The sequence below is a fragment of the Gracilinanus agilis genome, chromosome 3, assembly GCF_016433145.1.
Source record: "Gracilinanus agilis isolate LMUSP501 chromosome 3, AgileGrace, whole genome shotgun sequence".
In the NCBI taxonomy this organism is placed as follows: domain Eukaryota; kingdom Metazoa; phylum Chordata; class Mammalia; order Didelphimorphia; family Didelphidae; genus Gracilinanus; species Gracilinanus agilis.
In genome coordinates, this window is record NC_058132.1 from 81,441,336 (window position 1) to 81,458,331 (window position 16,996).

At 41.0% G+C, this 16,996-nt stretch overlaps 1 protein-coding gene across 2 annotated transcripts in view; it reads left to right on the top strand.

The window, feature by feature from the left end:
• The first annotated feature begins 5,893 nt into the window (after positions 1–5,893).
• The window catches only part of OSCP1 (organic solute carrier partner 1), a 30,606-nt gene continuing 19,503 nt past the window's right edge, over positions 5,894–16,996 (top strand). The window contains exons 1-2 of one of the 2 annotated variants that reach the window (XM_044671498.1): positions 5,894–6,005; positions 11,172–11,201. In XM_044671498.1, coding sequence (XP_044527433.1) covers positions 5,894–6,005; positions 11,172–11,201 — 142 coding nt within the window. The remainder of the gene's footprint in view (positions 6,006–11,171; positions 11,202–16,996) is intronic. The other variant, XM_044671497.1, reaches the window with a different exon arrangement.

Here is a 16,996-nt window from a genome sequence, read left to right on the forward strand (position 1 = left end):
TGGCAGAATATGGAAAAGGTCAGAGTTGTAGACCTGAGAAAAGAGAGAAACTTCACCAACTCTGTCACTAAAGAGTCTTCCAAAGGGCATATGTATATACACATGTGTGCTATTTCCCAGAGAGCAAGGGCCATGTCCCAGCTATTATTTTGCAGTGTCCAGATTGGTGTGTTTTGTTAAGTCTTTTGATTAGAACAGTTACATTCTAAAAACAGGGGCCCCCTTCAACCCAAAAGGTCCCAGAAGCGTCAGAGAAAGAACACCAGATTTAGAGCTGGCTCTTGGTTCCTGCTCCAGCTCTCTACTTAGAAGCTGTGTGATCCTGAACAAATCATTTCCATTCTTTGAACTTCAGTTCCTTCATCTGTAAAATGAGGGCATTAGGATAGGTGGCTTCAGGCTCCTTCTAGCATCCTGTGAATAATAGTATCAAGGATTACAAGTTAGAAGTTTAATTTCAGTTCATCAGATATTAATTAGAGCTGTGCATGCCCCAACTCTAGCTGGCCAGCTCGCAAATATATGCCCTTGACCTTGTGTTCCTTGACAAAACATTGGGCACTTATTGGGTATAAGGCCCAATGCCAGCAAGAGGTAGAAGAATAAGAGAAAGAGTCAGGGTACAAAGAGAAGGCATAGCCTCTACCTTCAAGGAACTAACAGTCTAGAAGATAGATAAATACATAGATGAATAAATAACAATAGGATAGAAATAAGAACTGAATGATGCAGATAATAAATGTAGTCATGGTCCATAGCAAGGGAAAGTCACTGGGCTGGCACAGTTGGAGAAAACAACTCTTCTCTGGGGGAGAACTGGACCTAGAAGGATGGGGAGGGACAAGTCAAGGAAAAGCATGAGTAGTATAAGCAGGAACAGAGGGTTCTGATGAAATCATGGTATGAAAAAGCTGAGAGCAAATCAAGGGTCTTGAGTGAGGAGTTTAAATCTTAGCAAAGCACTTCTGGTAATATGTATATATTTGTATATATGTGTACTTAAGAGGGAGATGGCATTAACAGCTGGAGGCCCAGGAAAGGCCTGGAAAAAGTGATATTTGAGCTCTTTTTTTTTTTTAACCCTTAACTTATATGTATTGGCTCCTAGGTGGAAGAGTGGTAAGGGTGGGCAATGGGGGTCAAGTGACTTGCCCAGGGTCACACAGCTGTGAAGTGTCTGAGGCTGGATTTGAACCTAGGACCTCCCGTCTCTAGGCCTGACTCTCAATCCACTGAGCTACCCAGCTGCCCCTTGAGCTATTTTTTAAACCCTTTCTATATCTTAGAATCAATACTTTGTATTAGTTCTAAGGCAGAAGAGTGGTAGGAGCTAGGCAAAGAAGTTTAAGTGATTTGTCCAGGGTTACACAGCTTGGAAGTGTCTGAAGTCAAATTTGAACCCAGGACCTCCCATTTGCAAGCTTGGCTTTCTATCCATTGAGCCACATAGTTGCTGCCTTGAGCTAAGTCTTAAGGGAAACCACAGATGGTGAGGTGAAGGTTGGTAGGGAGAGCATTTCCAACATGGAGAAAGAGCCAATTCAAGAACAGTGAGTAGAACCTTGATCATAGAGTACATAGGAGGGAGGAAAATGTAAAAAGACTGGAAAGGTAGGAAGGAATCTGGTTGTGAAGAGCTTTAAATACCAAATGAAAGTCTCTGGTCTTGAAAGTAATTGGGACCCACTAGAGTTTATTGGGCAGCCAGGTTGACACCTTTAGGGGAAATTATTTTGACAGTTGAATGGTGGACAGATTGATGTGAAGAGAGACTCCAGGAAGAGAGATTGGCTTTTGGAATAGGCCAGGTGAGTGATGATGAAGGCCTAAATTAGAGAGTGACTAAGAGGAGAGTAAAACCTATGCTAGAGATTTCAGAGAAAAAATAAGGTTAAATAATGATAAAGATACCTCCAGAAAATGGACTGAGAAGTGGAAACATTAAAGATATCTTTATAGACTTTTCTGTTTGCCAGATAATGCTTTCTATAATAGAGGAAGAGGCTAAATAAAAAATTTAATTCAAAAAAAAAATTAGCTATGTATGGGGGTAAGAAAGAGAAGAGTAGAGGGTAATGCCTAAATTGTGAACCTGAGTGACTAAAAAGTTGGTTGTGCCCTCCACAGTAACAAGGAAGTTCAGAAGAGGGGAGGAATTGGGGAGAAAGATAATGAATTCTCTTTTGGACTTAATGAGTTTGAGTGTTCTATCTATGGAATATTAAGTCTGAGATGTTCACCAGATTTGGGATTGGAAATCAGTAAAGGTACTAATGCTAGACAAATATATCTAGAAATCATTGGCATAGAGTTGATAATCAAGCCATGGGAACTAATGATCACTAAAGTAAAAAAATATAGAATGAAAAGAGAAGGTCCAAAACAGAACCCAGAATTAGTGGGATAGACATGGATAAATATATCCATTATAAGAAACTTGAGAAGTCCTAAAGTTAAGGGAACCAAGAGAGAGCAGTCACAAAACCCCACTGAGGATAGAGGCAGTCAACAGGTGTCAAAGACTGCAGAGAAGTCAAAAAAGGATGAAGCCATTAATTTAGCAATTAAGAAATCTTTGATAACTGGGAAAAGGTATTTATTTCAATTGAATGACAAGATCAGAATCCAGACTGTAGAGAAATTAGAGGAGAGTGAAGAAAAAAGGAGGAGGATATGAAATGAAAAGGGACAGAAGGACAGCTAGGAGATTCAGTGGATAGAGAGCCAGGCCCAGAGACAAGAGGTCCTGGGTTCACCTGATTTCCTAGCTGTGTGACCCTGGGCAAGGCCCAAACTCAATTGCTTAGCCTTTAGCCAGTGATGGTGAACCTTTTAGAGATGGTGTGCCCAAACTGCACCCTCAAGCTGATTACCCCAGTCAGGGGAGGAACTTCTTGCATTACACTGCTAGGCAGAGGGGTGGGTGATATGAGAAATGTCCTCAGGCAAAATGGAGAGGGGAAGGGGAGCAGCCCCCTCCAGCACACAGAAGCCAGAAGCACCTGTGCTGTGGATTTGCCAACACGGCCTTAGGCTCTTCTGCCTTAGAACCAATAATTAGTATTGATTCTAAGAAGGAAAGTAAGGATTTAGGAAAAGAACTCTTCAAAAATGACTGTAGGGAGTGGGTTAGAGAATTAGTTAAGGAGGAGTAATAGGATTACTTTGCTGTAATGAAGACCCATTTTGAGATTAGGTAGCATAAATTTGTATTGGACCCAGTCAGCATTTCCTTAACTCATACAATTTAAGAGCACTTGAGTAGGAGGGAAGGAGGTAGAAAGTGATAATACACCATGGTCTGAGTTTTATTTGATGTGATCAGCAGCAAGACAAAACATCAAGGGATTCAAGAGGAGAGGATAGTGGGTAGGGTTGAACTGGTTCATCAAAAGGTCAAGATTGGGAAGAAAGCAGGACAGTGGCCTGGGGCAGTAGTAAAGGGCAGAGGGATTCATTTATAGGGCACATTGAGGATGAAAAGTAAGTTTAGGAAGAGCAGGATATGATCAGATAAAGGAAATGTGGAGAGGGACTCAACCTCAGCTAATGTATTAGTTTATGTATTTTTCCCTTTTTTATTTCTCGTGGTATATGTAAGTATGATTAATTAGATCCATATTAATATATTGCTATATTAATTATATGTTATAAATAATTACATATTTATAAATGAAGGTTCTATATAGTCAAACCATTTATAAAGCACCTACCATGTGCCAGGCACTGTGCTAGACACTATGGATACCAAAAGGAAAAAGCATTGTGAACCCTCAAGAGCCCAGAATCTAATGGATTATGATGTAAACAAAAAAGATGTCAATAAAAGTTCAAATCAAAAGGGATGTTTTGATTGTGGATCATATCCATAAATGAAGGACATTTTTTTTCAAAAGAGAAAAGATTTATATAGAATTTAAATAATAGAATTAGCAGTTTCCTAATAGACAGGTAGGTTATATCTATTTTACAGATGAGAAAATTGGAGGATCATAAATCTAAAGCTGGAAGAGACCTTGAAATCAAGTCCACTCTCCAGATTTTTGCAGATTAAGCCTCTGTGTCTCTGAGAGATAAAATGATCCAGGGTTAAAGAGGCGCAAGAGGACACACCTTGTTAAGTTATATGAGGCAGAATTAAAACTCAGGTCTTCTGGGCTGAGTCCAGCACTTTATCCACTATACCACATTGCTTCTAAATGACTTGCTTAATGGTCAGGCATCTAATAATTGTCCATACTAGAATCTCAACCCAGGTCTCTGATTCTTAACATTTCTATAAAGCCAACTGGAGCTGTGGTTGAAATGACTGTTAGTAAGGGAGAAGTCTGGATAGCAGACTGAAGTCAAGTAATTACTATGTTTCTCCCTCACTTCCAAGCCTAGGCTGCTCCCTGGGAACATCACCAACCTATCCCACTTGGTTCTGGTTCAAAGGCCACCTAAGTGCTGCCCTGATCCCATGGTCACAGCCAAGCTGCCAATCCCCAGAAGCCCAGTGGTACAGCAGGACACCACCGGTCTTGGAGTCAGAAGGCCCGAGCCTCAGTTTCTTATTTCTCTTCCCTTTTCTGTTATTAGACAGCTAGGTGCTCAATGGATAGAGGAGTGGGTCTGGCATCAGGAAGACCAGAGTTTAAGTGTGACCTCAGACACACACACTAGCTATGGGACTTTGGGCAAGTCATTTAACCCTGTTTGCCTCAGTTTCCTCATCTGTGAGAATGAGCTGGAGAAGGAAATCACAAACCATTCCAGTGTTTTTGCCTATAAAACCCCAAATGGAATCAGGAAGAGTCAGGCACAACTGAACTGACTTCTGTTTCACCAACTCTGTCACTAAAGAGTCTTCCAAGGGGCATATGTATATACACATGTGTGCTATTTCCCAGAGAGCAAGGGCCATGTCCCAGCTATTATTTTGCAGTGTCCAGATTGGTGTGTTTTGTTAAGTCTTTTTGGTGAAGTTTCTCTCTTTTCTCAGGTCTACAACTCTGACCTTTTCCATATTCTGCCAGGACATAAGGAAGCACTCCCTGGTTCTTTCAGGATCACTCCCTCTCTAGGGAGTGCTTTGCTCCACTAATATGCATGCTATTCAATACCTTTCAAGGACACTGATCCCCCATCACCTCAGACCCTCCATTCACTTTCTTTCTTTAGACCGTTCTACTCAAAACTGGAGAATCCTGCTGCCCACCACACATGGCCTCCCTTCAAACTCTGCTCCCCATTTGAATCCAATTTCTCTCAGGCCATCTCTCACCCCTAGAACATCACGTGCCAGCAAGGATTTTCATTTTTTGGTGTTGCACCCGTAGACAGTAGGCGCTAAATAAATGTGTGTGGAATTGATCTGGAATCATTGGTTTCAGCCTGGAAGGAATTCCAGCGATCAAGTAGTCCAGCCCCCTCCTCCTACAGAAGAGAAAACCCAGGCCCAGATAGTTATGTTTGAAAGAGTGGCCCAAGATCACACAGATAAAGGAGATGATCTGGACCTGCCCGGTGGCAGAACTAGAATTCGAACCCAGATCCCCGGATTACGAGCCTAGCGCTCTTTTCAACCCAGGCCCCTGAACTGAATGAAAAATCAGACGCCAAGTGGCTCTCTGCAGGAGATACAGGCAGGGGGTGAGTCAACCAGACCTTTAAGTGTCGGCCAAACAGGTTCTTCCCGCCCTCCGCCCCGGTGCCTTTAAGGCGCCTACTTCCCAACAAGCAGCGCTCTGATTGGCCTCTTCTCCAGTCTGGCGCTACCTTGGCAACCGAGAGGCCGGGACGCCTGCGGTGAGTACGCCTGTGGTGGGTTCGCCTGTGGCACTTGCTAGTGCCTAGTGCCCCGGCTCCCCGCCGCCCGATCCCCGGACCCAGCCCCCGGACCCGCGGCGCCATGTCGGTGCGGACGCTCCCACTGCTCTTCCTGAACCTGGGCGGAGAGATGCTCTACATCCTGGACCAGCGCCTGCGGGCGCAGAACATCCCGGCCGACAAGGCCCGCAAAGGTGAGAGCCCTCAAGCCCCTGCGGAACCCCGCGCAGGAGATGGGAATATTGCTCCCAAGGACCCCTCAAAACAGAAGTCTGCTCTCCCTGAGCCCCTCGCAGAAAGCTGAGGACACTATTCCTAGGGACTCCCCAAAACAGGAGAATGTTCCCTGAGCCCCCCTCAAGAGCTGGGGACACTGGTCCCAGGTACCCCCCAAGGTAGAAGAATACTACCAGAGACCCCTGTCAGGAACTGGGGACACTACTCCAGGGATCCCCAAAACAGGAGACGTCTCCCTGAGATGCCATTAAGAACTGGGGACACAGCTTCTAGGGACCCCAAAAAAATAGTAACTTCTGCTCCATGACATTCACCTGTGAAACAGAAACCCATCTGTCTGGAACCCTTCTCAAAAGCTGGGGACACTGTTCCCCAAGATCCCCAAAAAAACCCTGGAGATTCTATTCCCTGAGACAACCCCCCAAAGCACAGAACTTATCCCCCTGAAGCCCTCAATAATCAAGGTGCTCCTGTGCTCCTGAAACCTTTTTCAAAAGCCAGGGGCCCCTCTCCCTAGACCCTACCCCAAAGTAGGGAAGGCATCAGATGATGCTCCCCCAAATCCTCCTCCAAAACAAGGAACCCATCTACTTTAGCCCCCTCAAAAGCAAAAGATCTTTCATGAACCATTGTCAGTTGTTGCTCCTTAATTCCTCCTCAAAAGCAGAGGACCCTGGTCACTGAGACCCTCAAAATTGATAGATGCTGCTCCTCTAGACCTGCTTCTACCCTCAAAACCAGGAAAGCTGCTTCTTTCAACAGTCTCCTCAAAAAAGAAGAGACTTTGCATGCAGGCTCCCTTTAAACCCTATACCTGGAAACCCTCCCTCAAAAGTAGGAAATCCTGATCTCTATAACCCTCCAAAGGTCCTGTAGGTTCTCAAGAATGAAGGAGATTATCCTTGGACTCCTTTTTAAACAATGATCCTCCAACTTCCTTTCCTCACTTTCTGCTCCCCTAACCTCATCCTTAAAAACTGGGGAACTTTGCTCCACCAGTAAGCATGCTATTCAATACCTTTCAAAGACACTGCTTCCCCATCACCTCAGACCCTCCATTCACATTCTTTTCTTTAGACCCTTCTACTCAAAACTGGAGAATCCTGCTGCCCACCACACATGACCTCCCTTCAAACTCTGCTCCCCATTATCCTGTCTACAGAACTGAGGGACTCTGATACTCTCCCTTGAAAACTGCTCCCTAACACCCTTACTCAGACTTTGCTCCCTCAGCACCCTCCTCTCAAACTGGAATATTAACTCTTTTGTTACCCCTTTAAAACTGAATGATTTTATTCCTTCAAGATTCCTGATCATATACATGATCTCACTGAACTCTAATGATCCCTGGTCTGGCATCATTCTCTTCCTCCAAACTAGAACTTGCTGACAATAAAAGTAATTAATAATGACAATTGAAATGTATGATAATGACTTATGGTTTACAAAGGATTTTACATCTTAATCTCATTTGCTATTTTGACGTTCCCTTCCAGCAATTCTTAGTCTCAACTAAGGACCCTAATTCCCATAGTTCTCTGTTCTATCCTGGTCAAAACCTCAATATATTCCTTTCCTTATCCTACAACCCTCTTTTCCTTAATGGTCATTATTCTCTAGTATGAGACCTCCTAGTACTCCCACAACATTCCCAACAGCTTCCCTTCCCAGCTGGATAAGTCTTGTGTCCCCATGCTAAGATGCTTTCTTCCCATCCTTCTCACAGAATTGGAAATGGTCCTACAAAGTCTCTTTAATCATAGTAATTATTATGGAAAGTTGAAATACTGTATAGTAGTACCATATAGTCAAATAAGACAATTTAGGGAAACCTTGGATCTTACCAGAGAATTCCTTAGCCTCTCTGGCAAGTGGTAAGGAAGTATGGGAACTATATTGATCAAGTCATGGATTCCTGAGATTGGAAAGTTAACCTTCTAGTTCCAAGACACCAAACTGATTCCCAAAGCAATGATTGTGAAGAGCAGCATGGTACAGTGGAAGGCATACTAGCTCATGAGTCAGTATTTGGGTTCTAGTTGTCTCTGGCTACTGTGTGCCCTAAGACAAGTTAATTAATGTCCTCTGACCTCAGTTTCCTCCTGTATAAAATGAAAGGATTGGACTAGATGACCCTCTGAGATCTAGATCTATGAGGCTAAAAGAATCACAGTTGTCTTTTGCTTGCTTCCCCTTGCCTACCATCTCACCCAGACAAACCTTTTATCACCCTTCTCTATAGACCCTTCATTCATGAGACTTTGTACTATGTCCTGAAAAAAATATATATATGTGTGTGTGTATATAAAGAGAGATAGATACATAATAGATACATGTACATATAGCTATATACATTTATGCATATAAATGTGTGTGCATATACATACACACATGTCTATTTTTTCCTGGCAAAAGTCTTGTAATATTTTACTTATAAGCCAGTCCTGATGGATGTTATGGAAGCCATCCCTGGTCCAGCATCATCATTGAAGATGCTGCAGGCTCCCTACTCAGTGTGGTCTTTGTTTCAGAATTCAACAGAAAGTAAGTTCAGCCTCAATGGAATATTCTGAGGTAGCCCACTGACTGTTGTGAGATATTTAAAGAAAGAGTAGGAATATTGTGGGGTTTTTTACTTCTCTCTCCCTCTTTTTTTTTTTAATCCTTATTTTCTGTTTTGGAATCAACACTGTATTCGTTCCAAGGCAGAAGAGTGGTAAGGGCTAGGCAGTGGGAGTGAAATGATTGCCCAAGTTCACACATCTAGGAAATGTCTGAGACCAGAACCCAGGCCTGACCCTCAATCCACTGAGCCACCTACTCTTCTTTTCTTAAAAATATTCATAAAAATAAGTTCCTGCCACATTTTTGCAGTCCCCATTTACAGGTAGAGAAACTGACATTATAGAGGTTAAATGACTTGGCCATGACTTAAGAAATGTAGATAGCAGGGAGTTGATCAACTGGTTGCCACTTTATAGCTTAGGTTGTTTTTATATTTATAATTCCAAATCATCTCTAGACCCCTTATTCCAAAAAATACTCCTTAAAATGGAACTGTGATTTCAAATTCGCAGAGAAATAGAACAAGAAAGGGCATAGGAAAGGTACATGGTGCATCCTTCCTTTTTCCAAAGAAATCCAAGGTATCCTACGGTCATTCAACCAACAAATATTTGTTGAACACTTTCTATAAATTATTGTGTTTGCTAAGATATTGAGCATCCTATGTGAGAGGATTCCAGTTATAGATGACATGGTGGAGCCTAAGACAGTGTGATACAATGGAAAGATTACTAGATTGGAGTTTTGAGTTTCAGATTTTTTACTCACTTTCTACCTGTGTGATTTGACCTCTCTGGGCCTCGGGTTCCTCATCCAGTTTTAATGGTGTAATCCTATAAACTATTCAAAGTCAGCTAAAGAATTCATAGAACAATTGAGCTATACTTACACTGTCTCCTTGTACAAATGGGGTATTCTGGAGCCTGAGGAAGAGACTGGCCATTAAAAACAGCACCACAGAGACATCTGCTGGACTTGAACTTTATTGCCAGTGGACAATCCATATTCATTTACCACCTGCTCACTTGACAGCTAACTCAGCAGCAGGTAAAGAGCCTGAATGTCCTTCAGACAGAATGAGCTCTTTGCAAAAGCACCTTATTCCCAAGCACGCAATATAACAGGGATGAAGTGGAAATTCTGCAGCTTTTCCATATTTTTTTGAATTCTGAGCCCACCATTCAAACCTGCCACCTAAGCAAACATAAAAGAAAGAAATAAACTTTGATAGAATCCCAAGACATCACTATCAGCTTCAGAGAAGCCAGGCTCATGGTGCTGCTTCATAAATCTTTTACCTCCAGAACACCATAGCCCACATAAAAGGTGGTGAATTTTATAGTTGTTGGTTCTCTAGGATGTAATCACTTTGCTACTAAATAAACTCTAATACTGGAGAGGGAAGTTATGGGCTATTGTCTTGCATCACTGTTTAGGATTAGCAATCCCTTGTATTCTGTGTTAGTCACAAAGTTACAAAGACTTGTCTGTTATAACATCAAAAAATCCACTGGATATAAATGTCTCCAATAGATAATTACTGATTTCTCAACAGTTGTATTATATTTGTACCCACATTTATTTAAACCTCTGAGCAAACTAGAATGGAAAAGGGGGAAGAAATTATTTTCAAAATTACTTCAAAGGTAAAATAAGTAGGATTTTAAATAACTTTTTTTTTAAAACCCTTACCTTCTGAAACAGTAAGGAGTAGGCAATTGGGATTAAGTGACTTGGCCAGGGTTGCACAGCCAGGAAGTATCTAAGGTCAGATTTTAACTCAGGCCCTCCTCTCTCCAGGCTTGGTTCTTTATTCACTGAACCACCTAACTGCCCCTGGACTTTGAAGGACTTTTCAAGACTAGTGAATTTTGCCTGATTTGATCTTCCTTTAAGTGAGTGGTCCTCTAAGTCTGTCTGACTGCAGTTTATCCTTTGGGACATTCTGTTCAGAAATCCATTTATTACTTAACTTGCCTTATATTTGTAAATGGGAAATGTGACAAATACAGATAGTGCCCTCTTGTTTTATATTCTTTGTAAGTGGCCCAACTTGAACAGCTCTAGTTGTACCTAGAAAGAGACATCTTAAACTATGAAGGAATAAGGATGCATGGAGTAAGACACTACTTATCACTGTATGCTTCTTGTTCTCTTTTTCTTCCCCTTCCTTCTAAAGCATATTCTTCAATGTTGCATGCCTGTATAGCCTTAGAAGACATGTCCTCTTGAGCCATTATTTTAAAAAAAACTCAAGCTGTACCTTCTGCTAATTAAATGTGCTGAATCTTTCTTTTCCTTCTGCCAGCTACTACTCTGTAGTGCTATAGTACTCTGTAGACACCGACCCTGCCTAGAAGATCTAAATGAAGCTTTCTCTTCCCTTTAAAAGGTGCAAATGGCAAGCAAAGCTTTCTTGGCAGATGTGAAATGCTAACTTTTTTATTTAATGACATTCTATATTGGTTAGCTAGTTGGAGTTGGTGTCTTTTTAAAACTTCATTTGAAAATATCTTTGCCTCATGAACTGGTGTTTTTTTTTTATATGCTTCGTGTAGATGAATGGACAGAGGTGGACAGGAAAAGAGGTACGGTATCTCTTAGCTGCATGTCTTAGATCTCCATCCACAAGTACACAATCCTCCAAATGTAGCAGTAGTCACTAAAAGAGGGGAAAGCCTTGAACCTGATGCCAGGATATTTTATTTTCTACTAGTCTCAAAAGAAGTAGATACAATAATACAAAGGAGACCCCCAAGAGCACTTTGCAGAGGGATCACGCCCTAATATGTACTCAGGAGGACTCTGCCCTAATGTATTGCAAGGCCTTTGAGGATAGTAGCAACACCTTTGTTTAGATAGGATTGTTTTGAAGTTCTTGGAAACAAGCTTTCTGTGTTATCATCACGTAACCAACCAGGGCATGGTTTCAACAAGGAGTAATGTTCATTGCCTGAGCTGCTTTCCTAATCATATCTCCATGTTTGTATTGAGCAAAGTAGAGAATTGCAAGCATGTGCCTGCTTGGATGCAGAATGCATGAAATTCATGCATGCTGTATGGTTTTATTATTCCTTATTCTCCAATCTCCAGCTACCTGCATCTTAATTTGGTCCAAGACCTCTAGGCCTGGCTCTATGGTGATAGAACATTTAGAAAACCTAGTTTAAAAAAAAATCAAACTGTAGATTCATCTCAGCATTTCAATGGCTTAAGAACATTTGGTTATTTGCTACTCTGATGTGTCTTAAATGTCTGCTCTGGATAATATTTTGAGTTTAATCCAATATTTCCATTGTCCTGACATGATAACGAGCATCTAAAGGAAATCATTGAGGAGGCAGCAATAGCTGAGGAGATCAGACTCTTCATAGAGGAGTACCCTCAACTTGAGCTTTGAAGGAAGTTAGGAACTCTTAGGGGTGAGAGCAAGGAAGGAATGCATTCCAAACTGAATGAAGGGATGAAGACTAAAGATGAGTTGTCATGTGTGAGGAACAGTAAAAAGGCCAGTTTGACAGGACTGTACAGTATGTGAAAAGAAGTCATGTTTAATTAGTCTGGAAATATAGATTGGAACAAGGTTGTAAAATGACTTGAGAGCCAGAGAGTTCGTTTTTTATCTTAGAGGCATCTGGGAACACTTGAGTTTATCAAGAAGGAATGTAAAATGGTCACATCAGTGCTTTAGAAGCAACACTTTGGCAGCAGTCTGAAGGAGGAATTGAAGTGGGGAGAGACTTGAGGCAAAGACACCAATTAGGCGGCTACTAAAATAGTCTGGGTGTGGCCTCAGACCAGAGTGGTCATGTAAGCACAGAGAAGTGTCAAGATTCAAGAGGTACTATAGAAGTATAGTCAACAAGACTTGGTAACTGATTGGACACGGGGGGGGGGGGGGGGGCTAAAGGAGACCAAGGACTTGAGAATGACTCCAGCATCATTGAACCTGGGTAATGGGAAGGATGATGGTGCTCTTGCAAAAATGAGAGAAATTAGAAAGTGAAATGATTTGGGGGAAAGATAAAGATAAAAAAATTTTGGATATACTGAGTTTGAGATATTGATGGGACATGTAACAGGCAATGGGCAGTATAGGCCTGGTGCTCAAAAGGCCAGGGCTGGATATAGAGATCTGGAGTCATCTTCATAGAAATGATTGCTGAACTCATGGGACCTGAGGAAGTCATAAAAAATATGTATAAAAAGCAGAAAAGAGCTATCACACTTGATATTTGACCCATTTCTCTTTAGGTCCAATCATTCAACCAGTTCTGAACCCACCCAACTACATTTTATATACTCACTATCCCACATCAGGTGACAAAGAACTGGAAATTGAGAGTGATCAACTGTGAATGACTTAGCTATTCTCAGCAATATAATGATATAAGAATTCAGAAGAACTCTTGATGAAAAATGTTATCCACCTCCAAAGAAAGAATAGAGTCTGAATGCAGATAAAAGCATACTTTTTTAAACTTTTCTTTTTTTTCTTGTTTGCAGGGGCTAGGAGGGAGTGGTCTGTGTTTTCTTTCACAACATGACCAATTTGGAAATCTCTTTTGCATGACTGCACATGAATAACCCATAACAAATTGCTTGCCTTCTCAATGAGGGGAGGGTGGGAGGACAGGAGGGAGAGAATTTGGAACTTAATTTTTTTTTTAAAACAAGTGTTAACGTTTTTATATACAATTGAAAATTTTTGAAAAAGAAATCTAACACACATGACTCTCATAATTATCTACAAGGATAGCATAAGAGATTCTTGTCATAGGATCTAGGGCTGAAAGAGCCCTCAGAGGCTATCCAGTCCAACCTTTCATTTTACAGATGACAAACTGAAGCCTAGAGACATTTTTTTTTTTTAATCCTGGGACTCCATCTAGGAGCATAGGGCCACAACCAGTAGGCAATGGGTCAACACAGTCGCTCAGGGTCACCCAGCTGGGAAGTGTCTGAGCCCGGATTTGAACCTAGGACTTTTCGTCTCTAGGCCTGGCTCTCAATCCACTGAGCTAGCCCAGCTGCCCCTACTTTAGGTTGCAGTTTCTTTAGCAGATGTAGTTTTTACAGGGTGGGGTTGCTAGGGTGGGGTTGCTAGCCCCACGCCCAACCCTCCTCCTTTTTCATCTGGGCTAGGGACCGTCCTTGGCCCAGGAATGGTAAGGGTGGGCAATAGGGGTCTTGTGACTTGCCCGAGGTCACACAGCTGGAAGTGTCTGAGCCCGGACTTGAACCTAGGACCTTTCGTCTCTAGGCCTGGCTCTCAATCCACTGAGCCACCCAGCTGCCCCTAATGTCTAGAGACATTAGTTTCATCAAATTCCTTTACATCCAGGTCTCTTTACAACAGTATCACTCTTCTTCTCTAGTCTTTGAGCCTTACCCAGTGAATTCCTAGATTTCTTCTCATAAGTATATTTTCTTCTTTTTTAAACCCTTGCCTTCTGTCTTAGTATCAGTTCTAAGACAGAAAAGCAGCAACAAATTGAGAGTAAATGATTTGCCCAGAAGGATCTGAAGCCAGACCTGAACTCAAGTTCTCCTGACTCTAGGCCTGGCCCTCTATCCACCATGCTACCACCTGCCTCTATATATTCTTCTTCTTTTTTTTTTTTTAACTTCAAAATGCACTTTATTTTATTTTATTTTTTTTAACATTTATTAATATTTATTTTTTAGAAAAGTTAACATGGTTATATGATTTATTCTCTTACTTTCCCCTTCTCCCACCACCTCCCCCTCTCCCATGGCCAATATGCATTTCTACTGGTTTTAACATGTGTCATTGATCAAGACCTATTTCATTATTAATATTTGCATTAGGGTGATTGCTTAGAGTCTACATCCCCAATCATATCCCCATCAACCCATGTGATCAAGCAGTTGTTTTTCTTCTGTGTTTCCACTCCTATAGTTCTTCCTCTGAATATGGTTAGCGTTCTTTTCCATAAATCCTTCAGAATTGTCCTATATCATTGCATTGCTGCTAGTAGAGAAGCCCATTACATTCAATTTTACCACAGTGTACTGGTCTCTGTGTACAATGTTCTTCTGGCTCTGCTCCTTTCGCTCTGCATCAATTCCTGGAGGTCTTCCCAGTTCACATGGAATTCTTCCAGTTTATTATTCCTTTGAGCGTAATAGTATTCCATCACCAGCAGATACCACAATTTGTTCAGCCATTCCCCAATTGATCCATATCTTCTTAATAAATGATACTACACAACCTCCATTTTATCTCTTCTAGAATTTCTAAATAAAATACAGATATCCCTTCCATCTCACAACTTTCCCCATCACAATTTCAATATATTACAGATCAGCATAAGGAATTAAATGGGATTTTTTTGAGGGGGTCGGGGTGCAGAAGCTACAGATGACACATAAGGCCAGCATGACACAGAAAAAATGTAGAAACTCAGAAATGCATAAAATATATGTATAGCATTATATCAACATATTTTATCTTTTAATACCATAAATATATGCAATTTCTATTAATGTAAATACCCCATAAGAGAAAAAGAAAAAATTCAAACTTCTCTGGTATGAGGAGATGGCCAAAAATTTTATGCAGATTTTCCAGGATTGCAGGGGCATTGCACCTCTAACTCCCTGAGATGTGGAAGGAATACTTATATACTTCTATGGCCAAATTCTGTTCAAGAGTTCCATCTCACCAATTTTTTACAGATTTGTTTTCTTGTGTTTGAACTCTACTTCACTCTGTTTATTACCCACATTTTGTGCATTTCTATATAGACATCTGAGGCTGTGTTTTATTGCTACCTGTCTTCTTGAATATTGTTTCCAATGAATAATTGCTTCTCTTTTCTGCTATTCTTTTTTTCCTTTGATCTCTGTGGTATCTTATCAGTCTTGTCACATATATATGGTCCATTTTCTACCTTTCTCCCCTACCAGTTTAAAATTCCCTTCATTAGGGTCGCAAGGCTCCAAGCAAACATATTTTTGCCAGCCCTTGTTAGGTGTACTGTATTCTAACCAAGAGCCCATCAATTCTATATTTTAAGCCATACTGCAAAATTTCAGATCCTATTCTCAATGTCCTGACAGAGTACTTCCCAACTCCACCTTTCTTTTACTTCAATCAACAGTGCGCACTACCTTCAACTAAGAGTAATGATTAAAATTCTTCCCTAGGCCTCTTAGGTCTTCAGATTCTTGCCTAAGACTTCATAATCCTTAGTGTTGCCTTCTCAAAATTTCTCTTTATAGTATCATTTGTCACCACATGAATCTCCAGGAGGAAATAGTGATTATCACTTTTGACAAGACCCAGAAGGCACATCTATCATGTCTCTGATACATGCTTTATGAGGACAGTGAACTTTCAGGATTGCTATCAAGTCAACAAATCACTATTTCTCTCTTCTTCCTCTAGTCATTACTAGGTGAATCCTCATTTGGATTCCCCTCATCATTCCATGCAACACAAGAAGTCTTTTCTTCCTAAAAAGACCCAACTTGCCCTCTTCCGGAAATGAAGGTCCTATTTATTAACGCTAATATTCAGTTATCCTTCCTTTTCTGTCATGCTCTTCCATCTTCTAACCCCCTGACAAATTAATATCCCTTATATGCCCTTTTACATTTTTGTTCTTGTTTATATCTTCTTTGAAGCTCTTCCACATTTCCATCCTTATAACCTGGAATTTAGAGATATATCTCTCCATTCTTTTTACTCTTCTAGCATGTAGACCATCTTGCACTTTGTATAGATAAAAGTCTTGCTTTGTCCTGGGAGATATGCAAATATGGAACAACTTCTGCAGGTCATATCCTTCTCTTTCTTTTTATGTCTGAAGCAGAACCCTTTGTCTTCTTTTTGGCAAACCACATACCTCACCCTTATGACCAGTTCCTATGGCTAAGTCTTGACTCCACTGAAGATTCCTAAAAAAAACAATTTATTTAGAGCTGGCTCCCAGGCTTTCCTTGAGATAGGACAAGGCTATCCTCACAGTTTTCTTTAATTATTAGGTAGCATATGCCTGCCACATCCTAATATAGTCAGAATCAAGCCACAAGCAAACATCCAATTATCTAATTCAATTTAATTACCCACCTTGTTTCTTCTTGTCACTGTACTTCCTTGGCTTCTTGGCACTCTGAGTTATCCAACTTACATTATTGGCAAAGCTTTATGGCTTTTATCAAGATGACTGTTCTACTATGCCAAACCAAAACAACAATAACAACAACAGAAGTACACAGCAAACATTGCAAGCAGTTCTTAATAAACAAAGCTGTCTGATAATGGAGTAAACTGCCTCATAAGATAATGAGTTTCTCATTACTAAAGGTGTTCACATTTCAGGTTGAGCTTATATTAGATGGCCTCTTGTATCCC